The sequence below is a fragment of the Trypanosoma rangeli genome (genome assembly GCF_003719475.1).
Source record: "Trypanosoma rangeli strain AM80 chromosome Unknown Tra_15.4_contig_00137, whole genome shotgun sequence".
Classification (NCBI taxonomy): domain Eukaryota; phylum Euglenozoa; class Kinetoplastea; order Trypanosomatida; family Trypanosomatidae; genus Trypanosoma; species Trypanosoma rangeli.
This window is the reverse complement of record NW_021705879.1, coordinates 12,395-35,961: the sequence shown is the minus strand read 5'-3', so window position 1 is coordinate 35,961 and position 23,567 is coordinate 12,395. Positions and strand designations below refer to the sequence as shown.

Sequence of the window (23,567 nt, the reverse complement as noted above, 5' to 3'; positions counted from 1 at the left end):
GGGGCCTTGCGAGAGGAATGGGCTAGCCTTACGGATGATATTTCTTTGTTGTTGAGGGCAGCTACAATTTTACATAAAAAAAAGAAGAAAAACGTTTTCTTTTTCTAGTTATTGCGTTAGAGGTTGCGAAACGGGTACGTTTTGAGGACCCACCCAACCCGACATCCGCCGCCGCCGCGCGCAGGGGGTGGGGGGCAAAAGGCTTTTTCAGCTGCTCCATTTCCCCCTCGGCGTTTCAATGGTTATGAGTGATGATGGTTTGCGTCGGAATAGCTGTAGGTTTGTGGAGCGATCCCGGTAAGTTTTATTTTTTCTTTGTACTATAAAGAATGAAAAGTGAAAAGACTGCCCTTTGTTTCATACTTCATATATTTTATTAGGGGAAAGTAAGGCACATACCTTTTTTTCTTTTTGTTTTAGGGTGTGCGTCCGATTGTGTTTTCATGGAATCTGTTGTGTATGAAGACATCCCCGATGCGTCTGTCCGGTTGATGCGGTTAAAAGTGGCGCTTTTGGCGTTTGCCGGTATTTCCACCACGATACCCGCAGTGACTGCAATTCTTGTTTCTGTTGATTTGGCCTTTGCAGGTTCTTCATCCTCGGGGGCGCAGTCGCCGAAGCTGGCGAAAACTGCTGCGGAGGATCGCTTGCGTCAGGCTTGCGCGGATCGCGTAAAACTTAGAACATGGCTGCAACGCGATCTCGGGATCACGATGGACTTGTGGGTTGTGGTGGCTGTAGTGCCACGTGATAACACAGAGCTGTCTTTACTAGCAAGCTGGCAGATGGACCGACATCGATCACCGTTGCGTCAGGCGGATGCTCTGTCTCTTTCGCTGCACGAAGTGGCGCTGCTGTGGGGAGACGAGCGGAGTCAACCACCAATGCTTACGAGTTTTCTGTTGACTCATCAAAGCCTTCTTCTAGATGTGACGCGCTGCCTTGGCGAGAACAGTTGTCAGCTAGTTAATCCCGCGGTGTTCAGCCCTTTGCGGGCGAAGCACATGGCGAAAGGCCGCACGTGTGTGGTGGCTTTTTATTACGCCTGGCTGCCGTCGTCATCTACCACACGTGGACTTGCACGGTTGCAGCAACAATTTGGCGGCATTGCCAGACATGTTCTTTCACCTATGCAGCTACCATTTTCCTGCTCCTACGGGGGGGATGTTGAGGCTTTGCAGCACAACCTTGTCACGCTGGCTTCTTCACTTTCACGTAAGACTGATGTAGCGGGGCCTACTTCGGGTGTTGATGTTGCACTGTTGGCAACTCGCTCGTTGAAGGATATATGTAGTCTTATTGGTGTTCTCTTAGGTTGTCCACTGGCAAATTATTACGGCGAGTCGATGGCGTTTTGTGCCTCAGTGCGGAGGCGGCGGCGAGCGGCGGGTCTTATTTACCCCACCAGTGTGCCGCTCGCGAGGCCGACGGGCACGGAGATGACGAATGGTGTGGATAAGCGGCCGGCCCCCGAACGGCATTCGAAGCGAAAACGAAAAGAGGGAACGGCGGCGGAGGCGTCTGCTCAGGACGATCCCGTCGACGAGGCAGAAGGGCTGATGTGGTGTGAAGACATTGGGAGTTGAGTAAAGCCGCGGGGCAAGGGAGGCAGAAAATGGTGCAGTGAACTGGATGGTAAGTGGAAGGTTAAAACGAAAAAAAAAAAGAAACGGGGGTGGGGGACTATGTATTTGTTCCCAATTGAGAGAGTGGAGCGGTGCCAGAGCGGCGGTTAACAGGGCAGGATCAACTTGCTTCAGCCGCACCTGAATGATGAACAAGCCCGACGTAAGTTGTTTCCGCTCCACCCTTTAACAACCGTTATTATTTCAGTTTCACGTTCTTGTTGTTGTTGTTGTTTTTCTTCATTTCACACACGCACACTTTTTTCTCCATTTTTTATTTATGCTCTTCCATGCCTCAAACCTAGCCATATCTACTTTTATATATCTCTACCGCACACGCACAAGTGTAGGACGAAGAAACCAACTTTAAAACAACACAAAAAGGAAGAAGTGAAAAAAAAAAGAAAAAAAAACAGTGCTACCACCCAAATATAATTAGGTGGAAGTGTAGTCGAATTCAAGAAGGAAACCGGAGAGGAAGCATCATACAAGCACACGTGCATTGAAACAAGGAAGACAATTAAAGGTGGATATTGCGAAATGGATCAAGACTTAAAGTCCTCAAAGTACAAGGCCTACAATCTGGACATGCTGCCCCAGGCTGAAATTTACAACCAGCCAGGGGGGAACTTTCAGGGAAGTGCAGTGAATGGGGTTCCACTCTATCCCGATGAGACGCCAGGGAATCCGCGACTGAGTCGATTTGTGGTGCAGGGATATCAAGACCTATGGGCTGGCGTTCTCTTTGTTATTGTGCTTATCCTGTCTGTGGTATGGGGAGCAGTGAACATGACCACGTATGTGCCTATTCCCTTAAATACAACCCACCACGGTGCCATCAACATAGACCATGACAATGTGAACTTCTCTGCGTTCGTACTGTTGTTTGTTATCTTTGCCGTTTCCGTTATTGGGGCTTGCTGTTCGTTGGTGCTTTTAGGTATGTTTCCAAGGCAACTCATATTTATTGCGAACGTACTGACGGCTGTGCTTACTTTGGTTGGTGCAGTTGTGTCCTTTATCTCGGGCATTGTTGGTGTCGGTGTTGTTCTTGTTATTGTTTGCATCTTCCAAGCCGTTTGGCTATACTTGGTGCGAGACCGTATTATGTTCTCTGCGGAACTTCTTAAAGCTGCATCAGACGTTCTGACAAAGTACAAGGCCGTGTTTTTCTTTTCGTTCATCATGAGTGCGTTGTCTCTTTTGTATATGGTGTTTTGGTTTGCCATGTGCTTTCCCTCTGTGGACCGAATGAATTTTGGATATAATAATACAGGGGACAGTCTTTTGTTTACGTTCTGCATGCTGCTCCTCTTTTGGGTTTCACAGGTGGTGGCCAATATCATACACGTCACAACATCCGGTGTGACAGCTACTTGGTACTTTGCTGGAGAAGGACGAATGCCACAGAATCCAACACTGGCTTCCTTTAAACGTGCCACAACAACCAGTTTGGGTTCTATTTGCTTTGGGTCCCTTATGGTTGCCATCGTACGCCTGTTACGGTGGCTTGCGGAAAGCGCAACCGATAACGAAAATGAGTTTATTCGTTGCATCACAGTCTGTATCTTGTCTTGCCTGGAGTCGATGCTGGAATACTTTAATTTGTACGCCTTTGTGCACGTTGCTGTGTACGGGTGTGGTTACATTGAGGCCGCCAAGCGAACCTGGCAGCTATGCAAACAGTGCTTCTTCGCCGCTTACTTTAATGATGCTCTCGTTGGATCCACATTGAATCTTCTTTCGCTTGGTGTCTCGGCGCTGATTGGCGTTGTGGTTGGACTGGCATATCTCTCCACCGCTGTTGGGGCAATTGCCTTTTTGGGTTCGATGATTGTGCACGTCCTCTTCTTTTCAGCTGTTGAGAGTGCTGTGACGACAATCTTTGTCTGTTTTGCGGAAGTGCCGGAGGGGCTGCAGCACTCCGCGCCAGAACTCTACGCTGCCCTGCACTACGCAGACCAGGGGGCCACGAACAACAATGCCCCTTCTCCGGTAGTGTGAGAAAATACATGAGGATTCCGGGGCGTAGGATGGTGCTTGGTTTGGGGCCCGTTCTTTTTGCCTCACGAGGGAAGAGCAGAATGAATGCATTTGTTGATTTGTGTAGTCATGAAAATGCAACCAAACACTGTCCGAACGACTGTCATTCACCACAAGTGGTACGGCGGGAAGCCGTCTCCCTAGGAGAGGAAGGAACGAAGAGGTTTGGGCGGGGGGAAAAAAGCAACAACGAGCAAAACAACAGCAAAAACAATAATAGAGAAAGTATTAATAAAACAGTCCCGCACTGTGCGTTTCACGATGGGGTGAGACAACGACGTGTGGAACGCCGTTTTGGTTGTTGTTTTGGCTGTTGTTGTTGTTTTGCTTCATTTTGGATACGGTTTATTTTATTTCACTGTCTTTGCTTTTGGTGGTGGGGCCAATTTGGGTGACGTCTCCATGCCACACTCAACCAGCAACGGAGTGGAATGCACCTTTGGGGACGGGGGAAATCCTGAGGGGGGGGGGGGGTGCAGCATTCAATTAAAGTTAGAGAACGGAGGAGAAAGAGAGAAACCTCTGGACAGTGGTAAGAAGGCCCAAGCAGCCGCTCTCCCCTCCAGGAGATGCAGAAAGGGGCAATTATCTATCACAGTCTGTCAGTTTTTTTCCCAGTATGTTTGTGTTTGTCCCTCGCCCAACATTCCTTTTTAGTGTATAGGTCTGCAGGTCTATCCCAGGTCATTTCTTGCGTGTGCTCGGTGCTATCTTTTTTTTTGTTTTTTTTTTGCCCGTTTTGTTTCTTTTTAACGTGTGAGAGATAAAAAAAAAAATGAGTGAACTGTGTGCCGTTTGCCACTGCATGCACCACGGAAACAGAGGAAACGAGACAAGGAAACGCGCCGGAAACACGGGATGCAGGCCTTCTTTTTTATGGCCCCCTCGCTCCTGCCCCGTGCGTGCGCCCGCGTGTGGGAAGGGTCGGTGGGCAGCAGAGCAAAACATTAGAAATTAATAAAAGGAGACCCAGTCATCTTCCACTGCGGGGCGAATGTAAAAAGAAATGGTAATAACGTAAAAGGTGACTCGTGCAAGCGTGGATTCAGATCTCTTTTTTTTTTTTTAAGAAGGTTGAGGAGGAAACAAAAAAAAAAACGGTGGAAGAAGGAGAGAAGGACAAGGTCGAAGTAAATTGGACGCATTATTATAGAAGTCGTGTTTTATTCCTTTTTCTTCCGTCTGCAGTATGGGGCGTTGATGCTTTGCATTGAACGTTTTTTTTTTTCAGCTGCGCCGCACGCACATACACGCAGGGAAACAAAGAAAAACAAAAGGACAGTGTGTATTTTTTTGGTGTCTGCGGTTATTCTTTGCGCTCTTCTTTTCGAATGTGATTTTTTTTTTTTTGCTTTGGTGTTCGTAAGGGCAATTGCTTCTGGAGGGGAAGGATCAACAATAAGCGAGGAATAGACGCCGCGGAGAATTGATTTTGTAGCTCTTTTTTTTTGTTGTGGGACGTGGGGAGGGAGGGGTGTGTGCGAGCGTCATGTTGCGTGGCCACGTGTTTGTTGCCGCGCCTGATGTGCCGCAGGATGTGCGGTTGCTGATCGCTGCATGCGGTGGTCATGTGGTGGCATCTCTTGAGGCGTCCGTCACCCTCGGCCTGGTGGTACGGGGGGGAGCGGCGAAACTCGACTGTGCGGCTCAACTGCGGGGCCTGCGCATTCCGATCTTGCGCTCCAGTTGGGTGCGGGCGAGCGTGGCAGCCGGGCGCCTGTTGCCTATGAAGCATCCGCACGCGGAGCACGACCCCGCGCTTTTTGAGTCGCTCCGGTTTACGACGACAATGCTTTCGGGTGACACAAAGGAGCGTGTTGTGGCGGCGATCCAGTTCTTCGGCGGGACCTACTCCCCGGACCTGACCAACGCGACGGACATTCTTCTTTATGGTGAGTGGGGACGAACGGCGGGGAACGCCATGGAGAAGGCGGAGAGGAGCCTCAAGTGGCGGTGTGCGTGGGAGTGGGCGATCCCGCGCGTCCATATCGCATGGTTACAGGAATGCATCTCTAGTGGGAAACGTGGCGCTCTGCTGCAGTCATCTGCCACCACCACACCGACACCAACGCCGCCACTATCAGCAGCAGCAGTAGTGACGATAAGGAATGGGGAAGAAGATGAGAATAGCTGCGGCTCTGCACATGAGGCTGCAGGTAAAAGGTGCGTCTCCTTTTCCCCTCTTCGACGACAGAAACGCTCTCGTATCGAGGACGTAAAGTTCGCTTGTGATGCACTGGAACCAACTGTTCCTCGTGTCTTGGTAAGCCAACTGTGCGGAAGTATCTTTGAGGAGTAGCGAGTGAGTGAGTAAATGTGTGTCTGTGTGTTAGTCTTCACGGACGATGTCATAGAAAGCTATAGATAGCGTGAGAGAAATAGATACATGATAGAGCAATAGATAAGAGTGTACAAATATATATGGTATATATATCATAGAGATCGCTCAAACTCAAGAGGGATAGGTGACGGGAACACAACATGAGGTGAGCCGCACTGAGTGACACATGTAAACACGGCATTTGTGATGCAACGAGGCGTGCTGACATCATTTCATTTCTTGGTGGCATTGCTTCTTTCCCTGCTGCTTGGGTGTTAGCTGCTATTTGCTGTCGTTTCTCTCGTCTCATTTTATTTTGCTTTTAAATTCCTGTTGTGGACTGCGGCGCCCGTTGTTGAGCGGGTCAGTTGAGGTGGCCCTGTTACCGTCACCAACAACAAGAAGGGGAAGACACACATAAACAACAACAATAAGAAGAAAAGAGGCTCATAGCCTTTGTCAGTAGTAATTTGCGTGCAAAGAGGAGGGGTGGCAAGGTAGTAGAGTCGCGGAGTAGAATGTCGAATGCTACTGTCCCCAATTTCTTCAGCATTGTCTCGGAATATGTGGACCACATGCTTCCAGAAGACAACGCCATGAAGGTCCTTCTCGTAGACGAGGTCACACTCAACATTATTTCCATGGCCTGCTCACAGACGCTGCTGCTTAAGAAAAGGGTCTTCCTCGTTTGCCGCGTCGACGAGCATCGCCAGCGACGGGTAATGAAGGGCATGCATTGTATTGTTTTTATCCGACCGCAAACGTCAAGTGTGGCCGCCGTTGCTGAGGAACTGCAGGCCGCCAAGTACGGAAGTTACGCCATCCACTTCAGTAACGCGGCAAGTCCGGAGCTGCTGGACAGCCTCGCCCGCGCTGACGTGGATAATCTAGTGAATCGCGTCAGTGAGGTCTTCTGTGACTTTGAGGCCCACAACGCTGACGCCTTTGTTTCTGTTGTGTCGCCAAAGGTCTTGCTTCCAGCTTTCTTAAGTGCAGTCGCCGTGCATCGCATCGCGGAAAGCATCGCTGCAACCTTTGTGGCGTGGCGGCGGAGGCCGTATATCCGGTTTGAACAGAACAGCGCGTTTGCCCGTCGTGTGGCGGTAGAACTGGGGGATATTCTTAACAAAAACGCCGAATTGTACAACTACAAGAACAAGGACGGTTTGCTGCTCATTCTCGATCGCCGCAGCGACGCACTTACGCCACTGCTGACGCCGTGGACTTATCAGGCCATGTTGCATGAACACATTGGCCTACACCATAATCGTCTTCAGTTTTCAGACGGGGCGGTGAAGGAGGAGTATGTCTTCTCACAGCAAGATGACCCTTTCTTTGCGGCAAACATGTTTGCGAACTGGGGCGAGCTTTGCAGCAATGTCAAGGCGTACGTGGACACGTGTAAGGCAACCTTGAATATTGATCGATCCACGGCAACAATGGATGAGATCAAGGAGTTTATGCAGAAGCTGCCGCAAACCAAGAGTTTGACAGGCTCTGTGACAAAGCATGCCACGGTGGTGTCGCATCTCTCCTCTATTATCAAAAAACGAGATTTGTTGGCCGTATCTCTGCTAGAGCAAGACATGATTGCCTCTACCAATGCAAATGATCACTGGAACAGGCTGCAGGCCTTCGCAGCGAAACAACATAGCGGCGCTGTAGACGCCCGGGACATTTTCCGTCTTTGCCTTATCTATCACTTACGGTACGAAAAACCCAACCAGCCTTCTCATGTGGCCACTCTCTTGGACGGAATTGATGCACACCTGGCGAGTTACCTTCGGAAACTACGCAGTACTCCGGTGAACGTCCCACCGACGAGTTGTTTGGCGAAACTGGTGTGATGGCGTCTATTGTCAAAACATTTGTAGATGTGGGGAACATCTATACTCAGCATGAACCGGTGTTGAAACGAACTCTGCTGCAGCTTTTTAGTGGTCGACTTTCTGTTGATCTGTACCCGTACCTGACACCACCCCCCACAGCCGTAGCAAACAGTTCTCAGCCGCAGAAACAGATGAATGTTCGACCAAAGGATGTAACCGCGTTCATATGTGGCGGGTTTACGTATGAGGAGGCCGCTTTAGTGAATGCAATCAATGCGGGTACGGCGTTTACGGGATCCGCAGCCAACCAACTTCCCCAGGGGGGAGTGCGTGCCTCCATTGGTGGAACGACTGTACTGAACAGTGAGATGTTTCTCAACTTGCTATCCACCCACCCATGAGCGGGGGTTTGGGTCCAGTAGGGGACAACACGGACCAAACCAAACCAAAAATGCTTCTGAATGAACCCCACTTCCACAAGTTCTGACCCAGAGAATACAAAGACAAAAGTGCAAAACTTCGTGAAGATGTGAACGCACGTTGACTGTTAAAAAAGGAGTATATATATATATATACTGATGTATGCGTGTGTGTGTGAGAGAGAGGGGGGAGGGGGGATGGAGATGCACCAATGGGTTTGTTTGATATATATATATATATATATATATATTGGCGTTTTTGGTACAATTTGTTGTTGTTGCCTTTTTTATTTCTTTTATACTTTGCCTTTGCCTCTGTCACGTGCCCATGCATCTTTACTTTGTGGCTGGCACGTAACCACCATGATAATGATCTGTGGGCTCAAGAATGTCAGAAGTAGTGGTTCTGGCTGCAAGTGCAGCCACCTCTGTTAGTCGAGCTGCCGTAGACGACGGGAATGGTGCCTTGTCGTTGGTGGAGCTGCTGGTGGAGTTGTCGAGCTCCCTGGCAGTTAACTCTTCTCTGAAGTATCGTCATGGGGACCACAGGGCGATAGGTGTGGAACCAGACGACAATTGGAGATCTGCTGCCACCTATTGTCCCAGAGAAGTGACGGTGGTGCGGAGGAAGCGGCGACGTGAGGTTCTCAATACCTTTTTTGATTCCTCTACTGCATCAAGGACGAAACCTGTGTTCTCCACGTCATCCGTCGTGTTCCGTCACCAAATGCGTCAGCTCTTTCAAAATGCCAAGCAGAATATAAGGCAAGTCACGGAAACTCATGCGGCGTTGCTGGGGCTTCTTTGCAGCGCTGTCGTTCCTGATATTGAGTCGGAGGAAGCCTCCCAAGGGGTGACGGTTTCGGCAGAGGTGTCCGAGGCCACTTTGATGCTCTACATTATCCTCCGCACTAGTATTGCCGCCTCCCCAAACTGGCAGAAACCTCCTGTAATTCCACGTTGTTGGTTGTCACCTTCTATCACAGAAATGATGGAGCGGTCTTCAGCACTTCAGAAAACAATGCGGTGGTCCTGCGACGCTGATCCTGTGGTGGAAGCCGCACTCGGGGTGGATTATACTAGGTATAGTCGCTTCGCATTCGAGCCGTACATGTCGTACCATGTACCGGAGCTTAGGACCTATCATACCGGCCCTGCTGGTGCGGCTACGACTAAATTGTTGGGCGCCACAAATAAGGCTGAAAGATATTTATTTATTACTAACACTTCAGACACGGATGCTGCGTGTGATGACCCCCATTACTGGCACACGGAAGAGAAGGAGGATGTGCGATGCCTATTCACTAGAAAACGTTTGAACAATCTGGAGAGCGAAAGGGGACCGTATTCGTCACCTCACGCGGCGCAGCGCGATCCCTCTGTTGTGTATGCGCCGCTTCAATTGGGAGGCAAAACCGCGAAGTCATTTTGTTCCATCTTCAGGGAGGAATATCCGGAGAACTCCCCGTTTTGTTCCCTTCTTTTTGTTGCCCTTCATCGCGGGATCGTTGGCCAACAGGATCCGTACCTACTTCTGCGGCTGGAGAGTGGTGGGAGGGCATCCTCACCGCTGGGAACGACGTCTTTTTCCAGCAAGCTGTCTTTTTCGCAGTTTGGAGAGACAGCAGAGAGTTCTTCGTCCGCATTCCCTCTAAGCATTGGCATCAGTCCGGAGTTTCTTGGTGCGGCGGCAGGCAAAGACAACGGTGAAGCGATGCTGGGAAAGGGGGTGAACCGGGCAGCCCTTGATGAACAAGGAGGAGTAGAGACGAAGGATACGCAGTGCGTGAGGGGAATCATCGCCATGTTGCAGTGGAGTTGTCAAAGTGGAACTCTTTTTTTGCGGTTGCGGCAGCTGTGCGACGTGTCAGAGCGACCCGAGTGGCGGGCAGCGCTGGGACAGTATGGGAAAAGTGCCATTGAGGCACTGCGGTGGCTTCTGTTGTCGCTGCAACGCCTTGTAGCAGAGATGGGCGATCGTGCTGGGGGTCCACACTCTGTGTCGTTCAGGGAACTGCTTGTGGCCCAGAAGAGACTCCGGCATATTGCAGAGGATATCACGGCACTGAGTGATGTTCTTTTCGTGCATGCAGGGACGGACTGGGAGGCGTCTCAAGTGTTAAGAGAACTGTCCTCCGCCACGCTTCTAACTTCGCTGTACAGATATTACGCACAGAGAACTGTCAACAATCAATGGCGTGATCAACGCTTGACCGTTGCTGGTGTAACAGATTCTCCTGTGAGAAGACTAGATATTATCGGTGAGTTGTTTCTTGCTGTGTTGCGTCCGCTGCATCGCATGATGGGGGCGTGGCTCTGTGCTGGTGAGCTGAAGGACCCATACGATGAGTTTTTTGTGCTGCCCTCGCATGGCACCACAGCGTGTGGTTTTCTCGTGGACACCTCCGCTCAGCGTCTGCCGGGATTCATCTCATCCGAAACGGCGGAGCGGATTCTTCACGCAGGGGTGAGTCTTCGTGTACTTCGCGCCGCCGCACGCCACGTTATTCTCTGCGCCACAAACGAGCAAGCGCGCTTGAGGAGCCAAGCCGAGGATGTTGACGCCGCTGCTCTTCACCAGGAGCAGATGAATGATGTCAGCGACATCAATTGGCTTTTACGGGATTTTATGGAGTCGCTGCTGGGTTACCGTTCATCTTTGATGTTTGTAGAAATGCCTGAGGTGAGTCTCCTGACGCAGCAAGGATCACTCTCGCATTGGAAGGCCTTTTACGGTGCGTGCAACAATGTGCTGCTCTCGGTGGGGAGCGAGATGGAAAGCGAATCGAAGAATGACGCCACGTTTGAACCCATCGGGCTGGTCCATGTGTTTCCCATAAACTCTGTGGTGGGAGATGATGTGAAGAGAAGCGCCTGCACCGGTGGGGGGGGACTTGTTGGGGGAAAACCAAAATCCCTTATGACAAGCTTGTCGCGCCTTTCAAAAGCTACAACAGCGTGGCACGACACTGTTTGTGAGGAGTTGACTCAGTGTGCCAACACCATGAGTCGAGAGGAGGCGGCAGCCAAGACGAAGGAGCGCGCGGCACTTCGCTTAGCGTACGAGATTAAAATATTGCAGCGCAATTCGCGGCGAAAGTTGCAGCAGTGGAAGGCGCAGCGTCTTTCCTTAAACATGGAGAGGGCAGCTGTGCTGTCGAGATCGGTTGACGAGTTGCTGGAGTTGTACGCCCGCGTTTTGGGTCAACCTTCCACGACGGAGAGGCAAGAAGAGGAAGAGGCTAAAGACGATGGTCGGCAGACGCCCATAGGGAGGTTTGTTGCACCACTCACCAAGCTAACGTCCCCGACAAGGGCTGCCGAGAGAAGCGTGACAACCACCCAAGGGAAGGCCACTCTGTCATTCGCTGCGCCAGTGTTCCTCAATAAGGAAGAGACACCCTGTGAAACATTGACAGTTGCAGTGCCTCGAACCACCGTTCCGCCCTTTCGTCGTGGGAGTAGCTCTATGTGGATGAGTACCTTGTCGCTCTCGTTGTTCTCGGGGCAAAAAAGTTTTCCTTGGAAGGAGGAACAGCCACGGGAAGAGGCGCCCACCTCGGAAATGTACGCTGTGGCCCACATCAACGACGAGGATTACCTGATGAAGCGGGCTGGGCCTCAAGTAAGTGACGCAGGCACTAGGGAAGCCATGCTTGACCAGTTTGAGGCAGCGGAATCCCGTATCCAGGGCTACGTTGTGTCGAGTGAGGTATATCAGCAGACATGCAGAGAAGCGGCTATTAAACTGCTTCAGGACGAGGACAGTAACGGTGACAGGACCACTGATAATAACGAGTGTATCAGGGAACACTGGTGGACAAATCCGACTGCCGATGAAGGAAACCTCTTTGGTCCTCAAGGTATATCCCTCACATTAACCGAGGCTTTACAGGCCCCACATACGCTGACAGAGGAGCACGCAAAGCGTCTGCTACATTGTTCTTCCTACTATCTCACACTGAGCAGCTACACCGCAAGTTATTTGACGCACAAGGCACTACAGGTTATGCTTTTGGGTCCCTATGGCACACTTTATCGCCTGACGCAGCAGTTTCTGGATGTCTGCCTTATGCAGAGCGGCCGTGTAGCGGATCGTATGACGGGACTGTGGCAACGCCTCACAAAGTCGGCAATCGAGGAGAACAATTTTTCTGCTTCAGCTTTCATGGCCATGCTCAACGCGGCATTTGTGGATGAATGGGAATCATGCGTATTGCATGGGCGTGACACACTGCAAGTGCAACTTGCACTGACGGTTCAAAATGACGCTAACGTGGGGATTGACGTCTTTTCGGTAGCAAACGAAGAGGAAGAAGGCAGTGGTGCTGGTGGAAGTATTTTGTTTCAGGACACGGCCTTTCGAAGTCGTACGTTTGACCCTGTCACGACGCAAATGGTGGAAGAAGCGGGGCAGGAGGAACACAAAGATGACGCGGAAAAGGGCCAAGTGAGAGAAGAGGCGATTGCACTTCCAGATAATCCGTTTGATTTCATCTCCCAACTAACCATGATCTACAGCACCCCATGTGAGGGGTTTTGGCTTTTGCCCAAAAATGCTGTTGCTGTGTACGGCGATTTATTCAGCACGTTACTTTTCTGGACCTCTGTGACGCAACTTGTGACGCGTGTGTGGCGTGTTGGAATTAAGTCAGGCGTGCCCGAAGCCTTTTTCTTTTGCAACATCTCTCGCACCGTACTGAGTGCCGTGGCACAATACATGTGGTTTCTTATTGCCGGCTTTGTGCGTGAGTATCGTCACACGCTGCGCTTTGAATCCGGTGTTCTCTATTCGTATTGCCAGCTGGAACGTTTCACGACGGATCATGCGGCATTTCTCGAGAAGTGCCGCTTTGCCGCAATGCTTACCCCCGCCTTCGCTCGTGCCCGGCGTCAGGTATATGGGATGGTGCGGCAGCTGGAGGAGGTGGAGCAGTGCCTGTTGCGTGCCAGCGAGGAGAATGCGACGGATGCAGCCATGGCTTGTTCCGTTTCTATTGATGGTAGGGACAGCAAAGCAACACATACGGCGTCAACCCACACTGCAAGTAGTATCACCACCGCCCTTTCCAGTGATTTTGGCAGCAAGAGAACTAAGGGCAAGAAGAGGACGAGGGCACCTGGAGGAGAAACTGAAGTGAGCGGCGGCGGTGGCAGTGCAGCCCATGGTCCCAGAATTCGAAGGAAGCCATCACAGTCATTGGCATCCACTTCATCGCCCTCTGACGTCTCGCCTAACTTTCAGCGCAATTCTTGTGGAAGCTTGAAAGAGCGGCGGCAGCAGTGTCTAGAGGATGATGTGGCGCGGCGAGTGGAGGCGCGGCGGCGTTCTGTGCGAGATCAAGTACGTCGTCGTCTACGCTCCTTTGCAGGACTAACAGAGATTTTTGTGGAGCATCTCACTGCTGTGCGGGACAACGCCGCTGAGGAAGCGGAGTCACCGTTCCTCTCGCAGGACGACGACCTTGTGGAGCAGGTGTCACCGCGGAGCGCGACCCGCAAAACCACCAGCACCTCCGCGTTGTCCTCGCTTATTCGTACTTTGGAGATGGTGCAATCCGCCGTTTATGTCAAATTATGAGTTTTTCTCTATTTGCCTCTTCCTCCTTTTGTCACCTCTCCAGCAATGGGTACAGCCACGCCTGTTGTGAGGAAACAGGAACAAGAAGAAGACTGAGGCTTGAGAACTCTGCCAAACGGGGTTTGTTTCTTTTCTTACCGCGAACGCAAGACACCCATTCTCTGGCGCATCTTTAAATGTGGGCGAGGCGTTGTAGGTGAATTTGTTTATCCTCTTTTTATTATTTGTGTTTATTTATTTCTGTGTGTGGCGGTTGCATTTTTGATTGCTGTGTGTTTGCCTTTGCGTCTGCTGCTGTGGGTTTACTCACACTTCGTCCTCGTCATTCCGTTGTCGGACTTGTGGCTACAGCAGTGAGGGAGGCACCGCTGTCGTCTGCTGATGTCATTTTATTTCTTTTTTCCCCACTTGTTCTCTGGCTGTGTCTGCCTCTCTTCTGACGCCGATGATGTCTTTTGCTAGAGGTGCGCCTCTGTTGCGCTTGAGCACAAGCCACATTCGTTCACGTGTCTACGCATAGTCACACACACACACACACACACACACACACACACACGTGAGTGTGAGTGTAACCAGCGAGAAGGAGACTAAATTATTTACACTTGAAACGTCCACCCACCCATATATATATATATATATATATATATACACGTCCTTATCATGTCTAATCTGCAGAAGATTAATGACATCGAGGCGGAGATAGCCCGCACGCAAAAGAACAAGGCGACGATGGCGCACCTGTGCCAGCTTAAGGCTCGTCTGGCGCAGCTAAAGCGGGATCTTATTGCCTCGGAGTCCAAGAAAGGCGGCGGAAAAGGTGAGGGTTTTGATGTGCAGAAAACTGGTGATGCCAGGATTGGATTTATTGGTTTTCCATCAGTGGGGAAGTCAACTCTTTTGACGAAGCTCACGTCGACGCACTCTGAAGTGGCGGCGTACGAGTTCACGACGCTCACGTGCGTGCCGGGCGTTGTAAAGTACCGTGGGGCGAAGTTGCAGATGCTCGACCTGCCTGGTATCATTGAGGGCGCAAAAGATGGAAAAGGTAGGGGTCGGCAGGTTATTGCAGTGGCACGCACCTGCTCTCTCATTCTAATTGTACTTGATATTGCCAAGCCGCTACAACATAAACTCATCATTGAACGTGAGTTGGATGGGTTTGGTATTCGTTTGAATAAGCAGCCGCCTAATATTGATATTCGCAAGAAGGATCGGGGCGGAATTAGCATCGCATCCACGTGCCCCTTGACGCAGTTGGATCATGAAACAATTAAAGCCATTCTGACGGAGTATCGCATGAGTAACGCTGATGTAATGCTTCGTGGGGACTACAGCGCGGACGACTTGATTGACGTTATTGAAGGCAATCGCATCTACATTCCCTGCGTTTATGTGTTGAATAAGATTGACCAGATCAGCATAGAGGAGCTTGACATTGTCGCCCGGCTTCCACACAACTGCCCCATCAGTGCCCATCATGGGTGGAACCTTGATGGTCTTTTGGAGTGTGTCTGGGACCACCTCCACTTTATTCGCATCTACACGAAGCCAAAGGGTCAGATGCCCGACTACGACGAACCAGTGATTTTGAAGAAGTTGCCGCCGCCGACAGTAGAGCGGTTCTGCCTGCGTCTGCACCGTCTAATGATGAAGAGCTTCAAGCACGCCTGGGTGTGGGGTTCGAGTGTGAAGCATCAGCCGCAGCGTGTTGGGAAGGATCACCTACTGGAGGATGAAGACGTGGTGCAGGTTGTAAAGAAGGTTTAAGCGCAGGAACGGCAACAGCAACATCGACAACAAAGAATAATCGAAAACAAGATAGCTGGGAGCAGCTGATGAGAGTGTGAAATTAAGAGCCGACTAAAGGAGAAGGAAAGAAAGCAGGGGCTTGAGTAAAATCAAAACAACAGCAACAAGAAGTAGGATGAGAAGACAAAAAGATTAAATAAAAAAAAAGGGGGGGGGGGTACGACGTTACAGGTAGCTCATCCTTTCACATACATCGTTATTTGCTTCATGTGAGTGCATGGCAATACAGACTGCTCCCTCCTTGTGTGTGTCTCTTGTTGTTGCTATTGAAGGCTTACCGCACCAAAGAACGAAGGAAGGAAAAGGGCTGAGGAAAACGCATGGGATCACCTCGCCGTTTATCTCTCCTTTTCCGTAGTGGACTCCGTCGCATATTGTTATATTTATCTTTGTTTTGGTTTCTGTTTCTTATTGTGTATTTTTTTCTTTCTCTCTCTCTCTCTTTATCTGCCTCTTTGCTGCCTTGAAACATTACTGCTTGGGATTTTTCTTTTTTGGATATTCCCCTGGATTTTGCTGTGTCTTTGCCGCATGCAACGGCTGGCGGACCTTTTAATCTTTGTGGGCCCCAGTGGGGGAGGAAAATCGACGCTGATTGCGCATTTACTACAAACATGGCCACAACAATTTAGCTTCTGTACAAGTCACACAACACGCAAGCCGCGGAAGGACGAGGTTGATGGAAAGCATTACCACTTTGTGTCGAAGGATGCATTCAAACATATGATTCATCGTGGCGAGTTTGTGGAGTACAACAAGGTCTTTAGTTCGTGTGGGAGCAAAGACAAGGCGAACGCCAGCGGCTGCGGTGGTATTAGAAACGGCGGCATGTTGCTCGCAGAGGATGACGCTGATTACTATGGTACCTCAAAGAGAGAGCTCCACGGCATTCTTGCTGCGAATAAAGTTGCGGTCCTGGACACGGACATCACAGGAGCCATCAACATCAAAAAGTACTGCGTCAATATTGACAACGATGGCAACAGTCATCTGACAGCACCACTGCGGGTTCAAGTTGTACTGGTGAAGCTACCCAGTTTGGATGTGCTTAAAGAGCGTCTGCGTCTGCGTGGCTCGGAATCCGAGGCTTCGTTGCGGCGACGTCTTTGTGCGAGTGAGAAATGGATGAAGTGGTGTACGGCGCATCCGGAGTTTTTTCACTGTCACCTTGTGAACCTATCCCTGGACGTCTGCAAGTCGGAGCTGCGCTCGTTCGTGGGGAAGAACGTGTTGCAAAACGCCTGCAAGCTGTAGGCGGGGGAACGTGGGGATAGATAGATTATTATTATTGGTGGGGGAAGGGACGATTGCTGAGCACGACGGGCTCACTCAATCAAACCGTTGGGGGCGGTGAGGAGACGTAGATGTGCGTGAAGGTGGCGCTTATAACGGCGACAAGCGACAAATAAATTAATGAGGCAAATAACTTGCATAAAGGCATCTCCACTTCAGGTAGGTGTGAGGAAAACAACGAGGGCTTAAGCGGGGTTGAGCGAACGTCGGTGCTCTATCAATTGAAGGAATTCACGGTGTTCGCACGGCAGTATTGAACGATGACAGTTTACTGGTGGTGGTGGGGAAGAGGGAAAAATAACTGGGATTGTGAGAGTGGCAGTCCGTGTGCCGTGCTTTTTTTTTTTTTTAGCAAGATTCAGCAAACATAAGATTTCTATTTTCCCATCTATCTAGCTGTTTCGTTGCTTCTTTATTTTCTTTTTTTCTCTCTATGAGCTTTTGGTGGGTGTGAGGGGGAAACCATACGGGTTGTTTTGTGTGGAGGACATCTCCAATTAAATAAACATACCCCATTCGATTCACTACTGTAAATATTGCGCAAAATTGTAACTTTCTGAAGCTTCACTACCAAACCGCTTGTGCTCCCCCCCCCCCCCGCCTAATATTCCCCACATTAACAGAGAGAGTAATAAACGCAAGAACGCCAAATTTCATTGAACCAATTAGTTACATTTCTTTTTATTTTGTGGTGCCTGTTGATAGGCCGGAGTGTGCGTGTGTGTCTGCAATCCTCCTCAGTCAATATAATGCCCAGGGAACGAAATAGACGTGTGACACTCACTGCTTGCTTGTGCCTTGCTTTTTTTTTTCCACACGCATGTTTGCTCGTACCCAATACAAGCCTAAAATCACTGCGTGCTTAGAAGGGTTTTTTTTATTCCTCATGTCTTCTCAGTTAATGGCGGTCGATGTGTTGGTGAAGGCCTGCCAAGATGGCGACCCGTACAGTGGGCTCCAGACGTTCAAAGCGACGCTGCAACGCAAGGTCCGACATCGCGATGAGGCAGCGACGCAAGCCATGCTTCTTGAGGCTTTTCAGCAGGCAATTGTACCTTTCCGTTGCTCAGAGGCGGCATCTGAATTGTCTCGCGAATTTTTCTCAATACTGAAGGAGTTTGGGCACAACAGCGATTCTTTTGGCTTTGGGCGAGTGCGTGCCATTCTGAGCTGTTTTACGAGTGTCCCAGAGAGCGAAGCCTCAGTAGCATGGTGTCGAGCACATGTGCAGTTCCTCGTAAGCGCACTGGAATGGTTGCGAACTTGCAAAGGCCTTCTGAGCGACGCAGATAAACAATCTTCTCTAGAATATGCGATGTTTCTTAACGGGGCTCTCTCTCACGCTTACATGCGTCTCGCCCATTGCACGGAGAGCGATGAAGAGGTCTCATGTGAGGCGCTCGCAAATGCGTACAGGACCAGTCTCTGCTGCACCTCAAACATGGAGTTGATTTTGTCGGTTGTGGAAGAGCTCCGTTCAAGGTTGACGCAGATGGAGAGGGATTTCTTAGTTGCGCGCACTCTTTACGGCCTCTTGTCGGCAGCGGGAGGGAATACGGGGTCCTCACCGCGCAGTGCACTAGCTGCCGCCAATGCATTGTTGCCTCCCAAGGCGGTACCAGTTGAGCACGCCGCGCTAGACAGTTTTCTTCGTGACGTACTGCTCGTTTTCAACGCTGTTGCCAAGACGCCGTCCCGCCCCTCAGTGAAGCAGTTGGGAGGGAAGGTGCTCGAGGCACTGTGCAGCGCCTACTGCTCGACTTTGGTGCCTGTTTCCGACTTGGATTGGGTGGCGCTCTTGCACGCCTTTCCCACAGAGAGTGAGTGAACCCTTTCAAACACAAGGACGGGGAGGTAGGAAGGGAGGGAGAGTGATGAGAAAAGATGAAGATATATATGTGTTTTTTTTCTTTTTTCCTGCTGCTGTTACTCATCTGACTGCTTCTTAGCAGACGCGCTCAACCCTTGGAAAAGAAAAGAAAATAGGAACATAATGGTGATGAAAGCCTAAAACCCAAGAGGGAAAGGAACAAAAAGTGCATGTTTTGTTTTTTGGCTTTGTGAATGGGAGTGTGCATTTCGGTTGCTGCCTCTTTGGTGTTACTTTTCTTTGAGTAGCCGGTTTTTTTTTTTTTCCTTTTTCTTCAGTAGGGTGTAGTTACATACGCAGCCTCCGGAGCTGGCCTGGGGGTGGTAGCGGTGAAAGGAAGGAGGCAGGCACGTGCGCGCACGCATACACAGCCTGATTGTGTTTGTGTGGCGTATGGAGGGGAGAAGGGGGAGCACCGCATCCCACGCCCGTCAACTCCCCTGCGACGATGCACAAGGCAATGCGGGCAATGGTGGGGTGTTGGACGACAGCGTTGCGCCGGTGTCGCCTTTGCCCAACACCACCACCAAAACCGTAGCGACGACTACCGCTGCTGCCTCCCCATCGATGATGGCGACGGCTGAGTCTCTCCTTGATATTCGTGAGCGTCGCAATTGGCTCATTCATCAATTCTACGTTCGCCAAGAATACGCGGATTGCCTTAGCGTTCTCGAGGCACAGCTGCAGGAGTGCGGGGGAGTTTGCGAGTACGCGTTGTACGTCAAGGGACTTCTTAAGAGGCGCACTGGGGAGTTGACGGAGTCCTTTAATCTCTTCCAGACGGCCATGCTGATCAATCCGCAGAATCCAGCGAATCAGAGACAAGTTGCCCAGGCTCTTCTCCTTCTTGGGAAGCACCACGCGGCGATTGACATGTTTCAAGAGGCGCAGCGTGTACGCGAGGTAAACGGTGTTGGAGATGACTGGGTCATTCATTATAGTATTGGTATGTGTTATATTTACCTTAAAGACTACGAGAATGCGGAGACGGCGTTTGTGCGCTCCATCACGGTCCAGCGACATGACTGTACCATGCTGCAGCTAGGCAAAGTGTTGGTGCTGCGGAAGGATTACCCCAGAGCCGTTCGCCTCTACCAGGAATTCTTGCAGACGTCTCCCGACAATGTGAAACTTCTGACGGCGCTGGGGCTGCTGTACCTGCAGGTGGACAATCCCCCCCAGGCCTTCCACTACCTCGGTAAGTGCCTCACCCTAAACTCATCCAATCCCACAGCTATTATGGCGGCGGCAAGCATCATACAAAGCAACGGAGACTTTGGTGTGGCCTTGAACAAGTATCGTGTTGCCGTAGCGAAGCTGCCACGTTCTGCACGTTTATGGAGCAACATTGGAATGTGTTTTTTTGCTCAACAAAATATGCACGCCGCTGTTGCTTGTTTAGGCAAGGCGGCTGCCTTGGCTCCTTTTGAGTGGCGAATTGCGTACAACATGGGGCTGGTGTTTCTGCATCTGAAGCAATATGCTTCAGCATTTCACTACCTTTCCGCCTCAACGTACCTCTATGGGACCTATGCCCCTGCCTTTATGCACCTTGGGGTTTCTCTCGCCCTCATGAACGATGTTGATAACGCATGTGTAGCCTACACGCGTGCGCTTTCCATAGAGCAAGACCCACTTACCTCGCTAAATTACTGTATCACACTGCAGAACTGCGGGCGGGAGGAAGAGGCGCGGAAGCAACTTGCCCAATTCACCCAGTTGTGGCAAGCCATGCCTGAGGTGCAGCAGCAAGCTTTGGGACCGGCAGTTCCACGCATGGCAAAGGTTCTCACTGAGCGGCTAAGTGGTCCAAGCGAGGCAGCTAACAATGCAGCAACTGGGGTTTCAACTGAGTGAGAGTGTGAAGTAACAAAAAATAATAAAAAGGAGTGGGAACAAATCTGTTGGGGAAGGAGACGAGGAAAAAAAAAAGATATACACCTACGAACAGATAAAAACGAAAAAATGGTGTGAGTGAGTAGTAGTAGAATAGACGAGATATGCAGTTGCCTCATGGGGAAAAAAAAAAAAAAAGGCAAATCGTTGGATGACGGCGAAACCGCCTTCCCTTGTCGATTTTGATCTTCACAACTGATGTCGTTTTTGCTTTTTACTTTTTCCTTCTCTCTTTGTGCATGTGTCTCTGTATTTCCGCGCCCTGTCTGCCTGTTTCTTTATCTTATGCCTCTTTCCTTCTCTTATCTCTTTCTTGCGTGGGGGCCACATTTAACTTCATTGCCTCGCTCGCTTCCTTGCTTTTTACCACCGTAACAGCGCCTTCTCCATACGCTCCTTTCGTCACCGAAGCACGCGAACGCATTGCTAGTAGTGCTGCCATTATCTTTATTGGTCCTAGAAACCAACAGAAAAATACACATACTATTACTCTTATTTTTGACGAACAGCACACGCCTGTACAGCTGGCACGAAGGGCAAATTTACTACCGTGAGAGAACCAATTAAAAGCAAAAACAAAACAAAAAAGGACTGAGAAAAGCGGCCATTTAAACCACGGGGTCTGGATATTTTACATTGAGTATACAATCCTCCCTGAAAATGGATGCAGCGTCGTTGATCCGTGAGGAAATTGCTAGACTTCGTGAGGAAATTGACCGCAGCTCCTGCTACACCGATGAAAAGTTGTTTGGTGACGCCCGTGCTGCCCTAATGGATTCCCTGGACAATGATTACGGTGGGTCTTATTTCTATTACTTTTTATACTGCTTCATAGTTCCGCTCGTTATGGTGTTTATCGTACTGCTGCTATATTACTGCGTAAAGATGATGAATGAATGGAAGGTGCTGCGGTGCCTATTGCAGCAGATGCGTGATCATCCTCTTATTATAAAGGAATTACATACTCGGGAGTTGAGTCAAGCATCGCGCCGATCTGCACGTCGACGCACTTCTTTTGTGATTATTCTAAAATGCTTGATAGCAACATCTGTGCTCATGGTCTTTATAGGGTCACGTGTCATGATGGAGGCGATGACTCGGGGGTGGCTGAAGAATCTGCTAGTTTCCCCCAGCAGTGCAACTGGTGGCGCTGCTGCTGCTGCTGCTGCTGGAGGCTCCATTGACCCGTGGTTTGAACTTTACACAGAACTTATGATGCTCCTCAGTGTGGACTGGTTCAGGGATGTTCAAGGTCTTTTTGTTTTCTCTTTTTTTGGTTCCAGCATGATGATGATCGGACTGCGCTTGCTTCGATCCGCCTCAGAAGATGTTGCGTCGATGCGCACGGACTCCATTTCCTCGCTACAACTGCTCCAAAAGATTGACGATAAGTACATGGAACGGGGACAGGAGCTTGTGCAGAAGCAAATGGAGGGCCTCATCGCCATGCTGGCAGAGTACGCACTGCCGCAACTAGCGGCCGCCAGAGAGGCTGTTGCAGCAGCTGCTGCTGCTTCTAAAGATGATGATGGTGAGAAGCCTCTGGAGTTGACAGGAAAAAATGAAAGTTTCCCGAAGAAAGACGAGATCGAAGCGTCTGGTACTGAGGACAATAATGGGAAAATGAACTAATAGGGGACTATAAGTGGTGTAAGAAATATATTTATTTCCACGTCTTGCCTTTCTGCGTGGATGGGGGATTCATGCGTCTTATATTCCCTCTAATATTCATTTTGTCACGCTGTAAGACACCAAGCGGGGGTGGGAGATTGTGGTACGCAAATGCTGTATATATTACTTTTTTTTTTATTTGCCTGCTTGTGGTGGGCGATATAAATGCGGTGCTGATTGGGAGGCGCGCCCCTTTGGTTAGCTGATGCAACAGTATTGTTTTTTTTTCTTTGGGGGGGGGGGGGGGTTGCACGTTCTCACGAATTTTTTTTTTTTTGTACAACGAATTCAAAACAAAAAAAAAACATTTTGCGTTGTAACTTCGCCGGTGGGTCACTTTTGTGTGTGACGCTTCATCCCCGTCGTTTGGCTCCCGCTTCTGTTCAAAAGTTTGAATTCCAACCCCCGACTCGTCCTCACCGTATTTCTTGGAGCTGTAGTTAATTTCTACAAGCATTGCATGACTATATGTATTTTGATAGCAATTACTGATGGTAATGCCACATATATGCCTTATGCATCCACTTGCACGGAAGTAAGTAGAAGAGCGATGACGTATTTGTAGTGCGAGACACGTGTGTGTGTTTTTGTTTTTGGTAATACGATTTCTCTCACTTCGTCCATTCATCTCGTCATTTACCGTGCGTGCTCTTCGTCATTAATGACATAAGGTGTGTTTATCGATTATGATAGGGAGGGAAGCAATCAGAGGAACAACCGTTGCACCTTTGTATTAGTTGTTTGTTTGTTGCTGGGGTGGTGGCGTAAACGAAATCACAGTAGGGGGGACGTAGCGTGAGGGTTGTGTTGAAAGATGAATTGCGTGGGAGGGTCGGTGTACGCAAACGCCATGGCGCAGTTTGCGATATGCCGTCAGCCGTGGAACGAGTACATCAACCTCCTCACCAAGCAGGATGCAACGCCCTACCACGTGGAGCCGCAGGAGAAACCAGCCTACCGTGGTCGCAAGCGTGGACGTGAGGGTTGGCTTTTCGGCCAGCAAGTGCAGCTGCATTATCACCGGTTTCCTGACGAACATCTACTGACGAACCTTACCCGTTGGCGTACAGGCGAGACGGTGGGCGACATTGCCCTGCAGCAGTTCCGAAACGCCCAGCCGTTTGACATTGAGGATAAGGACTCACAGGGGATGCAACGCCCCTCCCCGGAAGTGTATATGAAACTAAACTATAAGAATCCAGCCACCATTT

At 50.1% G+C, this 23,567-nt stretch overlaps 12 protein-coding genes across 12 annotated transcripts, besides 10 other annotated features; all 12 read left to right on the top strand.

Annotated features, from left to right (window-relative positions):
- Positions 1 to 443: 443 nt before the first annotated feature.
- TraAM80_04624 (uncharacterized protein) lies at positions 444 to 1,586 on the top strand (the record flags this gene model as incomplete). Its single annotated transcript, XM_029381547.1, has 1 exon — positions 444 to 1,586. The coding sequence occupies one exon, from the start codon at positions 444 to 446 to the stop codon at positions 1,584 to 1,586; it is 1,143 nt and encodes a 380-aa protein (XP_029238673.1).
- Positions 1,587 to 1,839: 253 nt separating this feature from the next.
- Positions 1,840 to 1,866: a microsatellite.
- A 127-nt stretch (positions 1,867 to 1,993) lies between these two features.
- Positions 1,994 to 2,038: a microsatellite.
- Positions 2,039 to 2,165: 127 nt separating this feature from the next.
- TraAM80_04623 (uncharacterized protein) lies at positions 2,166 to 3,629 on the top strand (the record flags this gene model as incomplete). The annotated part of the gene is made up of 1 exon (XM_029381546.1): positions 2,166 to 3,629. The coding sequence occupies one exon, from the start codon at positions 2,166 to 2,168 to the stop codon at positions 3,627 to 3,629; it is 1,464 nt and encodes a 487-aa protein (XP_029238672.1).
- Positions 3,630 to 3,852: 223 nt separating this feature from the next.
- Positions 3,853 to 3,885: a microsatellite.
- A 74-nt stretch (positions 3,886 to 3,959) lies between these two features.
- Positions 3,960 to 3,995: a microsatellite.
- A 1,162-nt stretch (positions 3,996 to 5,157) lies between these two features.
- TraAM80_04622 (uncharacterized protein) lies at positions 5,158 to 5,967 on the top strand (the record flags this gene model as incomplete). The annotated part of the gene is made up of 1 exon (XM_029381545.1): positions 5,158 to 5,967. The coding sequence occupies one exon, from the start codon at positions 5,158 to 5,160 to the stop codon at positions 5,965 to 5,967; it is 810 nt and encodes a 269-aa protein (XP_029238671.1).
- A 539-nt stretch (positions 5,968 to 6,506) lies between these two features.
- On the top strand, positions 6,507 to 7,835 carry TraAM80_04621 (putative vacuolar protein sorting-associated protein; the record flags this gene model as incomplete). The annotated part of the gene is made up of 1 exon (XM_029381544.1): positions 6,507 to 7,835. One exon carries the CDS (start codon positions 6,507 to 6,509, stop codon positions 7,833 to 7,835), a length of 1,329 nt encoding a protein of 442 aa, XP_029238670.1.
- Positions 7,835 to 8,218, top strand: TraAM80_04620 (vacuolar protein sorting-associated protein; the record flags this gene model as incomplete). The annotated part of the gene is made up of 1 exon (XM_029381543.1): positions 7,835 to 8,218. The coding sequence occupies one exon, from the start codon at positions 7,835 to 7,837 to the stop codon at positions 8,216 to 8,218; it is 384 nt and encodes a 127-aa protein (XP_029238669.1).
- Positions 8,219 to 8,461: 243 nt separating this feature from the next.
- Positions 8,462 to 8,487: a microsatellite.
- Positions 8,488 to 8,624: 137 nt separating this feature from the next.
- On the top strand, positions 8,625 to 13,817 carry TraAM80_04619 (uncharacterized protein; the record flags this gene model as incomplete). The annotated part of the gene is made up of 1 exon (XM_029381542.1): positions 8,625 to 13,817. The coding sequence occupies one exon, from the start codon at positions 8,625 to 8,627 to the stop codon at positions 13,815 to 13,817; it is 5,193 nt and encodes a 1,730-aa protein (XP_029238668.1).
- Positions 13,818 to 14,066: 249 nt separating this feature from the next.
- Positions 14,067 to 14,109: a sequence feature (A-rich).
- Positions 14,110 to 14,338: 229 nt separating this feature from the next.
- Positions 14,339 to 14,373: a microsatellite.
- Positions 14,374 to 14,438: 65 nt separating this feature from the next.
- Positions 14,439 to 14,465: a microsatellite.
- A 12-nt stretch (positions 14,466 to 14,477) lies between these two features.
- TraAM80_04618 (putative developmentally regulated GTP-binding protein 1) lies at positions 14,478 to 15,584 on the top strand (the record flags this gene model as incomplete). The annotated part of the gene is made up of 1 exon (XM_029381541.1): positions 14,478 to 15,584. The coding sequence occupies one exon, from the start codon at positions 14,478 to 14,480 to the stop codon at positions 15,582 to 15,584; it is 1,107 nt and encodes a 368-aa protein (XP_029238667.1).
- A 414-nt stretch (positions 15,585 to 15,998) lies between these two features.
- Positions 15,999 to 16,083: a sequence feature (A-rich).
- Positions 16,045 to 16,081: a sequence feature (GA-rich).
- A 74-nt stretch (positions 16,084 to 16,157) lies between the features above and the next one.
- On the top strand, positions 16,158 to 16,880 carry TraAM80_04617 (guanylate kinase; the record flags this gene model as incomplete). Its single annotated transcript, XM_029381540.1, has 1 exon — positions 16,158 to 16,880. The coding sequence occupies one exon, from the start codon at positions 16,158 to 16,160 to the stop codon at positions 16,878 to 16,880; it is 723 nt and encodes a 240-aa protein (XP_029238666.1).
- Positions 16,881 to 17,805: 925 nt separating this feature from the next.
- On the top strand, positions 17,806 to 18,747 carry TraAM80_04616 (uncharacterized protein; the record flags this gene model as incomplete). Its single annotated transcript, XM_029381539.1, has 1 exon — positions 17,806 to 18,747. One exon carries the CDS (start codon positions 17,806 to 17,808, stop codon positions 18,745 to 18,747), a length of 942 nt encoding a protein of 313 aa, XP_029238665.1.
- A 435-nt stretch (positions 18,748 to 19,182) lies between these two features.
- Positions 19,183 to 20,646, top strand: TraAM80_04615 (Bardet-Biedl syndrome 4 protein; the record flags this gene model as incomplete). Its single annotated transcript, XM_029381538.1, has 1 exon — positions 19,183 to 20,646. The coding sequence occupies one exon, from the start codon at positions 19,183 to 19,185 to the stop codon at positions 20,644 to 20,646; it is 1,464 nt and encodes a 487-aa protein (XP_029238664.1).
- Positions 20,647 to 21,345: 699 nt separating this feature from the next.
- Positions 21,346 to 22,317, top strand: TraAM80_04614 (uncharacterized protein; the record flags this gene model as incomplete). The annotated part of the gene is made up of 1 exon (XM_029381537.1): positions 21,346 to 22,317. The coding sequence occupies one exon, from the start codon at positions 21,346 to 21,348 to the stop codon at positions 22,315 to 22,317; it is 972 nt and encodes a 323-aa protein (XP_029238663.1).
- Positions 22,318 to 23,170: 853 nt separating this feature from the next.
- Positions 23,171 to 23,566, top strand: TraAM80_04613 (uncharacterized protein; the record flags this gene model as incomplete). The annotated part of the gene is made up of 1 exon (XM_029381536.1): positions 23,171 to 23,566. A coding segment is annotated over one exon (396 nt), but the record flags the coding sequence as incomplete, so codon positions are not given.
- Position 23,567: the final 1 nt, after the last annotated feature.